The sequence below is a fragment of the Physcomitrium patens genome, chromosome 14 (assembly GCF_059467195.1).
Source record: "Physcomitrium patens ecotype Gransden chromosome 14, ASM5946719v1, whole genome shotgun sequence".
Taxonomy (NCBI): domain Eukaryota; kingdom Viridiplantae; phylum Streptophyta; class Bryopsida; order Funariales; family Funariaceae; genus Physcomitrium; species Physcomitrium patens.
In genome coordinates this window covers 14,621,360-14,634,409 of record NC_143423.1, presented here as the reverse complement: position 1 = coordinate 14,634,409, position 13,050 = coordinate 14,621,360, and the positions used below count along the sequence as shown (strand labels likewise).

The following is a 13,050-nucleotide window of genomic DNA, read 5'->3' as shown; positions in this document are numbered from 1 at the left end:
GTGCTCCGAAGCGGATCCCTCGCTTCATCGACGCAGCGCAGCCACTTGGCTTCACCAAAGCACCGAATATTCCATTCTCATCCAGGCGGATCGCGTAGCGCACTGCCGCGTGGTGGCGTAGATTCGCGCGGGACCAGGTGTCGGAGAGAGAAGAGACTCTGCTCCGCCTTGCTCAGTTTCGTAGATGCCGAAAACTTTGAATGGGATTCGTGTAGATAGATGATAGGTCGGTAAAGGTGAAATCTACAAAGCTTGAGAGGGTGGTGGCGGGGGGTGGGTAGACTGCGAGCTCTCCAGCAGCACGGACGTTTCTCCAGAGTTCCAGAGAAACGACGGTGGAATGCAGTTTGGAGGCGGCAGATTAATGCGGGCGCATGTGTACAGGCATCTTAGTAGGTGCTAGACTGGTAGTTGTGCGCAGGGGTCGCAAGAGAATTTCGCTAACCTTGGGTGGAGTTGCGGCGTGTCGCTGAATTATCGGCCTTCGGAGGGTAGTGAGAGTTTCGTGTAGGGAATGCGCGTGTTGGGGCGTGTCTGTAGTTTGGAATTGTGGAGAGGTCTTCAAGGGCTGATTCGTTGCAGATATTTTCGTTGCGACGGTGTTAGTGATGAGTATACGGTGGTAGAGAGCTGAAGAGGAGAGGAGGAAGAGAAGGAAGAGGAGGAGGAGGAGGAATGCGGCTGAGGGAATTGTGACAGCGTCAACGCTGCGGACAGGAGGATGCGCGCTGCTGCCGGGAGTAGCAGCAACACATATATGGAAAGTAGATTGGAGCGTTCTTTTGTCACCTTGGAGATCGTGGGAGCGTAGATTGAATCCGATCGGTGAGGCTTTCAGTCGAGCTGGCTACTAGTGGAGAGGTTTTCATTTTTTACCGGAGGACTCGGTTGAAGATGCCGTTGTGTACAACGCGAGACGTTGATGATATAGTGGAGTGGGCATTCTTTTGTTTGGGTGTACATTTGCGTCGATAGTTATTGAGCTGTTGGAATACGAGAGTTTGTAGTGTCAAGAGAGGGGCTGTGAATTAATTATCGCGCTGTGTAATGGTCGTGGCGGAGAGTCCCAGCGCGCCTCATTGCGTGCGAGAGAGTCTCAAGTACTGACGTTTCCAAGAGCTTGATAGGTCCGTGAGTGGTTCGCACGTGTGGTCCATTAGGGGATGATGACGAGCGCCGGCGTAACCTGTGCGTCTTCAAAGCTCTTCTCGTGAATGATTCTCAAGATTTGGAATTCCTTCTTTTTGAAGGTTTGAGACCATCGAGTATCGACCACTTTGAAATTCACAGATTTGAATTGGAAAGGTGTCTGACATGTTATGCGCCTCAACAGTCGTATCGAGAGGTTTCCTGGTGATACTCTTTGCAGCTCAATCTATAAGGTCGGAAGCTTGACAACTACAATATTGCACCTGCGGCTTATTAATTGGGCAGTAGTGCATCCAGACCTTTGTCACAGCTCTCTAGTACAACGTTCCAAAAGAACTTTTCGGGGATCACGAGGCGTTCGCTACTGAGTTGTTGTCTCTGAAGTCATCAGTCGTAAAGCCTGGTTTGGGAGAATATGTCGGAGTGATGAAGCCTGTCTTGGGCTTAAAAATTATTGTGCAGAAAGGTGTGGTTTAGACACATGGAAGGGACAGAAAGCAGGTAGAGGATAAAATTAAGGATGGAACAAGGTCAGAACGAAGGTAAAAGAACCGAATCCGATGGCATGAGCGTTAGAGGGTTAGCAAGCGGCGAAGAGCAGGGTTCTTTTTTCATCGGCCACACTTTGTTGCGCTTGTTAAAGAACTTATCATGGTCTAGAGGAGTGTGGATACCACGTTTTCTAACACCTCCGAATTTCTCTCGTAGTAGTCTTGCCACTCCCCTTTATTATTCCGACCACATCAAGTCTCTCAGTTGCTGCGCTGCTTTCTGTAGGTTTCTAACTCCCTACCTAGGCTTGAGTCTGCCCTTATTAATCCCTTCTCTTACTGTACATAGCCTAATATTTACAATGATGTTTCTACTTTTGCTCTAGCTTTTGCATTGTACGCACAAAGTTTCTCCTTCTCTCGAAACTTCTACTGATCACTTTGTACCTCTACTATCCTTTTGGTTTGGTTTGGTTTGGTTTTTTTTTCTTCACCTCCAAAGCGTGCCATCTTTTCGCCGTGGTCTCTATGTCTGCTATAGAGTTATGTAGAGATCCTTGTATCCTTTATTTATCTTTCAACGAAGGGTCTACAGCTATTTTAACGCTCTAACGATTTTACGATTTTCGAGATGAGGTGATATGGGATCGTAAGAGATCCAGTTTCTCTAGCAAATGTATCATGTTCTAACTGGATCAGTAATCCCGTGGCATTCAATTCCTTTGCTGGGCTTCTAGTAGGTACTTGAGGAATGAATCCACAATATCGATGTAGAAAACTTGGAGTGTTTCTTATCTTCCAGCCGTCTTTGGTCGCTGTCATTCAGATTTCGCGCCTACGATGAGTGGATCACGGGCTTCGCTGTTGAGCGAGTCAGGAAGAATATCCAGTGATGTTACATCTGAAGATCAGTTTGAAGTTCAAAGCATGGATGGAACAATTTCAACCCTTAGTATGGATCGCCTCAGCCTCGACCTTATGGGTGATGGAGATTTGAGCTTCAGTTTGAATCATGGTGATGACGGTGCCAGCAGCTCGGCGGGGTCTTCACCTTTGGGGTGGCCGTTGGCTAGAATGGACAGGCAGAGTGCACTTCCTTCACCTTGTTCATCGAATCCAACTAGTGGAAGGAAAAACTTTATGTGGGAAGAAAGGAGGGAGAATAAAAAGGCTGAGCTCTCAGGTCGGTAAACGTTATCATCAAAACAAATTTCTCCACAAATTCAATAAGAAATTTGACTGAATTTAAGCGCATCGTATGATGCATTGGCTTTCTCCACGTTTGGACTGATAGATGCAAGCGCTGTGTTAACTGATTGAACCTGTTGCTTCTACAGAAGTGGAGATGATGAAGGAGAAATTTGCAAAGCTGTTGCTCGGGGAAGATATGTCAGGTGGGGGTAAAGGAGTTTGCACAGCATTAGCTATATCGAATGCGATCACGAACTTGTCAGGTGAAAAACCAATGCTGCTACAGTTATTTCTTTGTTAAGCGAAAGCTCCCAACGAAATTTCTGCGAGTTGATTCTGTCACGGTTGGCCAGTGGACTGAACTTGGCGTTTCAATAACTAATGCCCTGATTTGTGTTCACAGCCTCTGTGTTTGGAGAGTTATGGAGGTTAGAACCATTACCTACGAAGCGCCAGATTATGTGGAGGCGAGAAATGGAGTGGTTGCTTTCAGTTAGTGATCATATTGTTGAGCTGGTACCTTCTTGGCAACGATATCCGGATGGAAGTAGAATGGAGGTATGGGGTCCTTCCAAACCCAATTGTCTGTTTTCTGTCAAGATATTGGATTTAAATGATACTTGTTGCCAATTTATGTTATTCATGTCAGATGTTGCACTCATTGTTCAAAACGTGCACGCAACGCTTTATTGTTCTGATTCTATTGGAACCCCTTAATCGAGTTAGGTATGTTTTGGAAAAGTTGTAAAGAATGGCTTGCTTACGAAACGCAGGTCATGGTAAGCAGACCCCGATCAGATCTTAGTATCAACTTGCCAGCTCTAAGGAAGCTAGACAATATGTTGCTTGTAAGTTCCTTTATCCACAAATTTCCGCATGCGATATATTACGAAGATAACTTGATTCCATTATTCGCACTGATTTCTAACGTGTTTGTCTGCACTTCTAACATAGACAAATTTGTTTCAACGTCTTAGTTCATTTCGCCATTTCTGTTGACTCTTCAGGATTCACTAGAAAGCTTCAAGGATACGGAATTCTGGTACGTGGACCACGGGATTGCAGTTTCTGAGGAAAGCAGAAGCTCGCGGCATTCTATGCAACGGCAAGAAGACAAGTGGTGGTTACCTACACCCAATATACCAGAGAACGGACTATCAGAAACTTCCAGAAAGTCTCTACTCCATCAACGCGATGCTACTAGTCAAATTCTTAAAGCTACCATGGCTATAAACGCGCAAGTTTTGTCGGAGATGGAGGCACCCGTGTCTTATTTCGACTCTTTGCCGAAGGTAACCTTTCTATGGCCCAGCAACCCGAGTAGCCAATGCTAGCTTGCTCTGGAGTTTATCTTATGTTGACTGTTAAGACTCTGATTTTGTAGATCCACAACTATCTATGCAATAATCCAGTTCGTCTTTCGCAGTGTCAATGATGCTATCAAAGAGCTTGATTAGTTTCAGTTTTGTCTTTCAGACTGCGAGAGCCTGTCTTGGTGATGAATTGTATCGGATCATAGCCTCCGAGCACTTTTCTCCAGAACACCTTGTGTCGACGTTGCACTTCGGTGACGAACACGGCATTTTGGAGCTAGCAAATCGATTGGAAGCTGCTGTGGTCGGATGGCGTCGAAAAAGTGGGGCTAAGTCATTGGCACCGATGTCACTTCACGGGAACAAACTCAATAACACGACCTGGAACAAAGTGAAACACTTTGTTGGAGATGTGGATAGGAGAACAATACTTGCTGACCGAGCGGAGAGTGTACTTGTACGGCTGAAACAGCGAGTTCCAGGGATGGCGCAGACCGTGTTAGATGCAAATAAAATTCAGTTCAACAGGGTATGATCAAAATCCATACACGATTATCCCTGAACCCTGTAACCAACTATTTAGAATCGTTGTGTTGTGAGGCGTTTGTCTTTCTGACTCTTCTCCGAAATTTATACTAATGAGCATTATACTTCATCGTCTGTTGGCATAGGTTAGTTTCAGGGTGTTTATCAATGTTTGGGCTATTTTGACGCATCGTTTGTTGCAATGCAGGATGTGGGGCAGTCAATTCTCGAGAGTTACTCTCGAGTGCTGGAAAGTCTAGCCTTCACTATCATTTCGCGTATTGATGACGTCCTGTATGCGGACAATCTCGTGAAGAAGTCGCTTGCACCTCAACCCTCCATAGCACGAGATGGCTCAATGTCGCGGCGCCTAGGCTTCTCAAGCCGAAGAGTGATGTCGAATGGGAGCGAGTCAAAGCGGTTTACTTCTCTGACCACTATATACGCAACGCCTTGCATCTCACCAGCCTGTTCCCCTCCCGTCAGTCCTCAAGCCACTCCCAACTCTCCACACGATGTTGCCAATGGACCAACTCCAGCGCCCTCTCTGGGCAAAGCTCTGTCAGACTACGTGTGTAGACATATACCAGAAGGAGAAGCTTTATCAGAAGAACGATCGCTCAAATGCCGAGCGGATGGTGCGAGTCCTTGGACATATGCAAGACATCTTGAGAATTCTAATGCTTTACATAGTCCTCCTGGACGGCATTAGAGTCACAACAGCTTTGTGGGTCACTTTCACTCTGTATATTATCAATTCTTCAGTGATCAGAATTCACCTCAAACCCATTATATTCTCCTTGCGATGCATAAATGCGATTGGTGCCGCGTTTTGTACCCATCTAACCAGTCCGCAGCGTCTATAAGATGCGAGCGCCACACGGAATTAAATGAATTTTGCGGTGTGAAAGGAAGTTGTGATGAGATAGTGGGCATAGCTCATGTAATGAGCATTATTGTAGCTTGCATGATTTCCCTGTAGAAATGAAAATGAAAAGGTAGGTAGCATAAAAATTGGACACAGGTTTAGGGTTTAGGTTAAGGAAATTGTCGGTGAACGTGATATTATGGGCGACGTTGTCGTAAACAAGATTGGATATAGATGGTGATGTCCATAACGGATGAATGTCATCTTTTGGCTATACAATACGATCACATCAAATCGGCTTGCCTACATTTATCATGATCTGATATTTGTGATTGTCGATGCATGTTTTGCTTTGTGGTATTTTAGTTGATTATTAAACAAAGATTGGTGTTTTGAAAACTTCTGCTTTTGTCGTTTATTTGAACAATTTTATTATTCTTTTTCTTTTTCTTTTCCTGCTCATTTTAGTCTCATTGTTTGCTCTTCTTGCACACGCAAGGATTTCTTGAAGCATGTGCTCGTCTTGTGATATTTATGATTCTTATATTGATTGTTCTCATTTTGTTTGTACATTGTTTATGCTTGGTTAAGTTATGAATTTGAGGTGCTTGTTTAAGATTTGACCTTGGAGCTAAGGGCAAGTTCAGTTTTACTGCACACACACAGTTGTGGTAGTGGATGCAAGAAGAACAAGCAAGAGCTCACAAACAAGGGATGGATTGGGCTAGCTTTGGTGGATGTTTCAAGTATTTATTATTGCACAATTATCAATTTTGTTTTTTTATCTTTTGTAGACCATTTTTTTTTTTTTTTTTTTTGATGTGTAAGTAGGATTTTGATATGATTCTACAAATGCATGTCATATACTGTAAGTATTGTTATTACATTTGGTTAGAGTTGTTGCCAACAATGCCAACTTTCTTCTTAAATTTTCTTTATTCAAGAGGTCTCAAGATTGTACAACAAAAATTTAGTTACAATATGTTTTTTGGATTTGGTAGAGAAATTCAATTTCCTATTACTATACTTATAAATCCTTTGATTTACTTGTCAAAAGAAGTGGTATAAAATGTTGACAATTTAAGTTGGTATAAGTAATTATAAATAAAGTCTATTTTAATTGATGTAATAAATTGGATCAATATGCAAATGCAACAACATGATCTATGATTAGAATATTAAATATCAAATTTGAAGATAGCAAATAAATTAAGTAGAAAGAACAATATATAAGTAGACAATTAAAATTTATATAGTAGCAACCAATTATCAATATGTTGTTGCAATCTAACAAAAAAACAAACTTGAGATTCATAAAAGAAATCTTAATTGTACAAAATTACAATTCTAGATAGAAAAAGTTTGTAATTTGTAAACAATTTTTGTTATCACATGAAATTGGAGGTCAAATTCTAAATCATATACTATATTGGAAAATAGTAAAGATATTAAAATGGTTGCAATAAAATTAGAGATTGTAGTAAAAATGACAAAAAGGTTACAAAATTTATTAGAAGATTAATGGAGGATTGATAGTAGAATGTAAAGATTAGATTTTGGCAAAAAGACCTCAAGGATTACATAGCATAGAGGATAGGGCATTGTTGGTTATAGCATTGAAGGAACAAGAGACAATCTTAGGAATTATTTGTTTATTTTTTTGTATATGTTACATATACTATTGTTCTTTATTTGATAGTCACATCAAAGTGTGAAATTCCTCAATAGCCTAAAAATTCCTTCATTAAAATTGATGTTATTGGATTTTAAGTAGTCTAACCAAGGCATTTATGGGCATTTATACAAATTAGATGGACAATTTAATACCATCATTGCATTCACATTCCCTTACAAATATCTCAAATCTTACAAAGAGTAACATGCTATTCTAGATGCACGGAACTTCAGAACATCATCCTTAACTCAGAAAGTAATTTAAAAGCCATAAGTGGTGAAAACTGAAGTATACATTGCAAGAATTTTGACTAGCATATTCTACTAGCTCGTAAGTGGAGCTTAACACCAGATAGAAAGGGAATATCCAATATAGTTTCTTTACATTATTAGAGAAATAAAAAATAACTTCAAGGGAAGTGGTTGAAATACTGTCATTGAGGTCTCTGTCAGAAGAAGTTCCGTATCCAGTCTTCGCGAGTTTTACATCCCCTGGTGTCTCTCCACGAAAATAGTATCACCCAATACAACAGGGAAATTATACGAACACACAGAATAGACGTGGAGGACCAGTAATCCTTAAGTAAAATTCTTAAATTTCATACGAAAAAAAAAAACAATTGCCTAGCTCTTGACTCAACAGAGGCAATAGAAAAAACCTAGCCTAATTTCCATCAACGTAAGGAAGCTCTGGAAAAGGAGAGACTTCAACTGTAGAGCTACTTGAAAACCATCTACTCCTCTGCCACTCAACGCATGCGATAATGCTGTGTTCTTGAAGCTTGCGACCTTTTCCCCTTGAAATTGTATGTGACAGTCACATCCAAGTCACGGGGATTCTTCTTATTCTGGGAGACTGTCATTGTGCCTGTCAAGGCCTCACCCTCACAGATTGCGATGACGTCCTCCAAGTACATCACAGTTTGCTTCCAGTGCGTTGGCCGTGCCTTGGGTCCTATTCAGAGGCAACATATATTCGTTCAGTACTAATGCAAAATTAAATCATTTCCATGCGGTAATAGAAGCGAGATGTAGACTTTAAAACGTCAAGGTCGAGACCGTAATTGGTGCAAAGCTGTCGACCTGTTGAAAACCCAATGGGCTTATGGCACATTGAGAAAGTGACGTCAAAATAGGCGACCAAAGCATGTATAAAATCATTTCGGGTAGCCACTAATTTGAAGGGAGCTGTGAAAGAAGCATCTCCGGTGCTCATCTTGCTGATATCCATTGTCTGGAAAAAGAGACAGAAAGGAGCTTAGGTCTTGCACTTGGAAACGCCGACGAGGGTAGGCATTGACAAACCAAAATAGAATATAATTTAAAATACATCCGAGAAGGTGAATATTCACCTTTAAGTGTGCGGCATGTGTCACAATTTGGTTGGCGTCAACCACATCCACTAGAGGTTCTACCATCGCCTGTTTCTTAATACAGCTCATGTCAAACCCGTACACTTGCTCCCAAACTGCATGAAATGACACGGTCATAATTCAAAAATCATTGAACTCAACACTTGAAATTGACAACCCTGTGCGTGCGGACTTTCTAACATAGAATATGTTTCTAAAGTACAACGTCAGCGTAAACTGAATCTAAACAATACATTAGCCCGAGTAGACTTAACCAAAAGGGCACCTAATTAGAGCCAAATGCGACACAAGAATAGATGTGAGACACTCAAAATCATGCCGATACAAAAGCGTGGATAGTGAAGATTGGCACAAAGATTTCAACCACTTGAGTTACTTACAGTTAATTTTCTCCTGTTTGTATTCAGCATCTTCGATGGCAGTGAGATACAAAGAAGTCTTATCGGGCATGACCAGACCTCCAGGAACCTGTCCCAACAAAATAAAAACAGTTATTTGACCTAGTGAAATAGAGGACCAAGCTGCTAAGTGAAAATCTGACTTCAAGGCTTTCACATCAGCCAACAAGAGCAAACGGTCTATTCACAAGACCAATAGTGGGTGCCGGCTGATAGTTACATATCACGTTCCCAGAAGAGATTCGTAAAAAGAGGCACTCACCAACCACTTGTCTCGAGCATAAAGTACAGTGTCAAGCATATTTTCGAAGAGAAGGAAATAGCCCATCCACTCTGAGATGATAATGTCGACTTTGTCGACTGGCAGAGTTATGTCCTCCAACTTCCCTTTGATAACCGTGACAACTAATCAACCATTAAAAAAACATGAGGATTAGAGATGACTTCCAAACTATTCCATGGCTTCCATGTAAACTCATTTTCAGGGCACTGAAGAAAATTGCAGCTGAACTACTTACCATCACTGAATCCGTTGGTTTTCACAATCTCCCGTGCAGTCTCGGCCATTGTCGAGCATTCAACCTGCCACAATAGGTGAGAGAAGTTTCCCGCACTGCGTGAGAACTAATTAAACAGCTTGAAAAGTGCTGTTCCCTCCCCATGCCTATCACTTGAAGCTAAGGCGAGTTAAGTGAGCCGGTACATGCGAAATGCGCAGATAACCGTTCGTAGGATAGAAAGAGACTTACTGCATATACGTGCTTAGCACCCCCCTTGGCGCAGAAAAGGGAGAGCACACCAGTACCTGCTCCCACGTCCAGGACTACTTTATCCTTAAATAAAAACCTATTCTGATAGATAGCATTCTGATACGTCTTTGTTCTCACTGCATCCTTCAGCATCTCCTGTGGATTTAGAAAAAAAAAACACCGATCACTGATTGCAATTGCTAGTAACATTCTAACAAGTCACATCAACTAGAATCTCGAGAGCTCTAACCCCCACTGTAGAAAATCCAGGAAAGTTATTTGCAATAGGTTCTGTGAGGTTGTCGCTATGGTTAATTCAGCGCTCGTTCAGACTTTCCGGGAAAACTCAGTAGTGAAACCGTCATGTACTAACACTGCCCAAGAGGTTTGTTCGATACTAATAAACAGTTGGCACTTATAGACGGAAATCCAAACTCACTTCATGAATGCCTGCACAAGATGAACACAACAAACGCACACTCTGAGATATTGATCGAATGGCACAACAATAAGCCTACCCTTTATCTTTGACCTAGGTGGGAAAGTAAAAGGTGATTGTCGATACTGCAAGCCGCAGCCTCCGACGAGGTAAACTATAAACAGAAACCACATGGAATTCGACAAATACCGGTTGGTTCGAAATAACAGGGGAAAAAAAGAAAAAAAAAAGGAAAAGTTAAAGTGGATTCATTCGGCATCGTGGACAAAGTCGTAAAAAACGCCACGCTATGTAAAAAAAAACCAGTTCTCCATCTTTAAACCGTTTACACAAAAAAATCGGATTGTCCAGGAAAGTTTAAGCAACAACTAACAAAAGAGTAGAAGAACCCAAAAACCTACACGCGAAAATTCACAACAACGAGAGAGACATTCCAAGGACTAGCACCACTCACCGAAATGCGCATATGAATCGAAATAGTAATCTGAGCTGGTGTGGTCGGACGGCGTGACCGCTCCCTCGTCGCCCTCGATACGAATCGCGGCGATCAGAGGCTCAGGGGGAGCAACAACCGTCTCGCCTTCTACAGCCATAGCCTCAGTGCCATTCGCATCCGCAACAACATCCATGGCGGACGACCCTTCTCTCACCGCCTTCCCCTTGTTACGACGGCCCATGGCTACAAACAATCTCACATCAACACGCTCTTTCGCAACAAAGCAACTCTCTCTTCAACCCTGATCACCACTCCTCCACTCTCTCCTCCAAGAAACACAATTGCGCCGACTTTCCGAGGCTTCGCAAGTTCGTAATTTATAGATTCAACTGGGACAGAGCAGCTGAAACGGCCGTTGCCACAGCTCGCGTCGCGGCTGCGGGACCTCTCAAAACCTAAACGAGGGGCGCCTGCAGGACTATAACTACAGGAAGAGGAGGAGTTCGAAGGAAGGAGGAAACCCCCACTAGGGCTGGGAGATTTCTCACCGGCGATCACCAGTCCATGCTCTTTGTTGGAGGTTTGAATACCGAGTACCACCTGTGGGGGGTTTGAATTTGACAGCCTGCAACTGGCTCTCGTCGCCTGCTGGGCCTTCGGCGCCGCCACAAGTTGTTCGTCGTTGTCGTGACTGCCACGTCAACTGGCAGCGGATGTTTTTATTTTCGGGTTGAGAATGCCATGTCAGCTGAGGCACGTCATTCATCACTTCCACGTCATCTGCAACACGTCATTCGTCCATGGCACATCGTCGTCGTGTTTGACGCAAACAAATTGATGTATCTAAGTGCATCCATTGTTGATCTTATGATTTTCTCAACATTGCTTGCAAAAAGGATACTTTTAAGAAAGATATAACCTGTATCAAAACTACACAAATTATATGAATTTCTGTATATGTAACAAAAAGAAAATATTATAAAAAAACAACAACAAACAAACAAACAAACAAACCTCTAGTAAATCTTGTTAAAAAGCACAACAATGCATTTCATTAAAAAATCATATGAAAATCAAATGCTAATCAAAAACTCTTTGTTATTTTAAATTAACATAAATCAAAAAATATTTTTTAAATTCAATAATACAAATACAACTTTGGATTAGATTCTAAACTATAAAGACAAGCACATCTAAGGTGGCAACTTTTGGTTAATATATTACAATATACAACAGTACAAAAATCCTATCAAGTTCTTTTGTTTGGAAAAGTAATATTCGTGGCTCATGCAAATAGATCCCTAGAGTTAATTTTCTAATTTTGTTCTTAATAGCAAGAGATATAAATGAATGTTTTCTACAAATTACAAATTGGTGTAAGGAAGGGAGTACAAATGCATTGAGGTAAATGGTAATGAATTTAACAAAGTAACAAAAGGATTCTAATTGCACATAATTGTATGAGTGAGAGACATGACACTCTCACCTTATGTGGTATACAAGATAAATATGCAATCAAAACATCATCATTGTCTAATAAGAGATGATAAAATAAAAAATAAAAAATAAAATATGTTGCTTTTGTAGATATTAGAATGACCAAATCTTTGTCAATTATATATTAAACTTTAGATAATAGTTATATACAAAAATTTCATATCATTTTTTTTTTTTTTATTACACAAACATTGAAATGATGAGGGTTGTTGCAATATATAAAAGAAAGATAGTTGATTGACTTGGAAACTTTGTTACATAATAGAGCCAAGTTAAAAAATATATAAAAAAAAAAAAAAAAAAAAAAAAAAAATTCAACCAAATTTATCTTTTTGCATTTTGAGATGCATTTTACTTAATATGGGACATTTGGTAATAAATAAACTCGCTTAAAATTATGAAGTCCTACTGTGAATATAGTCATTAAATATGTAAATTTATTCCTCCTAAAGCTTATAAATATTATACAATCAATTATAACTTATTTGGATGCAATGAAGAGGTTTAGAAGTAGGGCATGTTTCACTTACAATATTTATATATTATCATTCTTTATTATCATTAATAAGAGGGTTTCCTATTCAAAATTCAAATACAAACTTAATCTTGGAATACTATATATATATAATTATTTATTATTTATAAAAATAATTATTATATATATTATTTCTATATATATATATAATTAGAGAAGGTAAATTAAATCCAAATATACTTATGAATCTAGATTTATATTATATTCTTAAATGCATCACTAAATAAAAGTTGAAATAAGGTTGAAGTTGTGATAGTTGAGATTATTGTGGTTGAATTGAGATCTTTAATTTGATCTACTTTGTTTGTCTTAGATAAATCCCATCTACTATACTTTGAAGACTCCTAACACAAGACTATTTTGAACTCATGATTTCACAATTTTTAAATAAAACATATCATATTATATTATC

At 40.3% G+C, this 13,050-nt stretch overlaps 2 protein-coding genes across 7 annotated transcripts; one reads left to right on the top strand and one right to left on the bottom strand.

Annotated features, from left to right (window-relative positions):
• Nucleotides 1-260: 260 nt before the first annotated feature.
• LOC112291338 (rop guanine nucleotide exchange factor 7) lies at nucleotides 261-5,855 on the top strand. 5 transcript variants are annotated; one of them, XM_024538583.3, is made up of 8 exons: nucleotides 261-1,382; nucleotides 2,467-2,823; nucleotides 2,978-3,094; nucleotides 3,235-3,389; nucleotides 3,605-3,679; nucleotides 3,839-4,123; nucleotides 4,308-4,673; nucleotides 4,878-5,855. In XM_024538583.3, exons 2-8 carry the CDS (start codon nucleotides 2,481-2,483, stop codon nucleotides 5,379-5,381), a joined length of 1,845 nt encoding a protein of 614 aa, XP_024394351.1. In that variant the 5' UTR covers nucleotides 261-1,382; nucleotides 2,467-2,480; the 3' UTR covers nucleotides 5,382-5,855. The 5 variants fall into 5 exon arrangements, with proteins under 5 accessions (XP_024394351.1, XP_024394354.1, XP_024394348.1 ...); XM_024538586.3 differs by having other exon boundaries at nucleotides 293-825; XM_024538580.3 differs by having other exon boundaries at nucleotides 294-1,922.
• A 1,711-nt stretch (nucleotides 5,856-7,566) lies between these two features.
• Nucleotides 7,567-11,051, bottom strand: LOC112291340 (protein arginine N-methyltransferase 1.1). Of its 2 annotated transcripts, XM_024538591.3 has the most exons (9): nucleotides 10,625-11,051; nucleotides 10,171-10,181; nucleotides 9,732-9,887; nucleotides 9,501-9,564; nucleotides 9,245-9,387; nucleotides 8,965-9,052; nucleotides 8,564-8,679; nucleotides 8,295-8,445; nucleotides 7,567-8,166 (listed from the first exon to the last, which is right to left on the bottom strand). In XM_024538591.3, exons 1-9 carry the CDS (start codon nucleotides 10,845-10,847, stop codon nucleotides 7,961-7,963), a joined length of 1,158 nt encoding a protein of 385 aa, XP_024394359.1. In that variant the 5' UTR covers nucleotides 10,848-11,051; the 3' UTR covers nucleotides 7,567-7,960. The 2 variants fall into 2 exon arrangements, with proteins under 2 accessions (XP_024394359.1, XP_073394560.1); XM_073538459.2 differs by lacking the exon at nucleotides 10,171-10,181.
• Nucleotides 11,052-13,050: the final 1,999 nt, after the last annotated feature.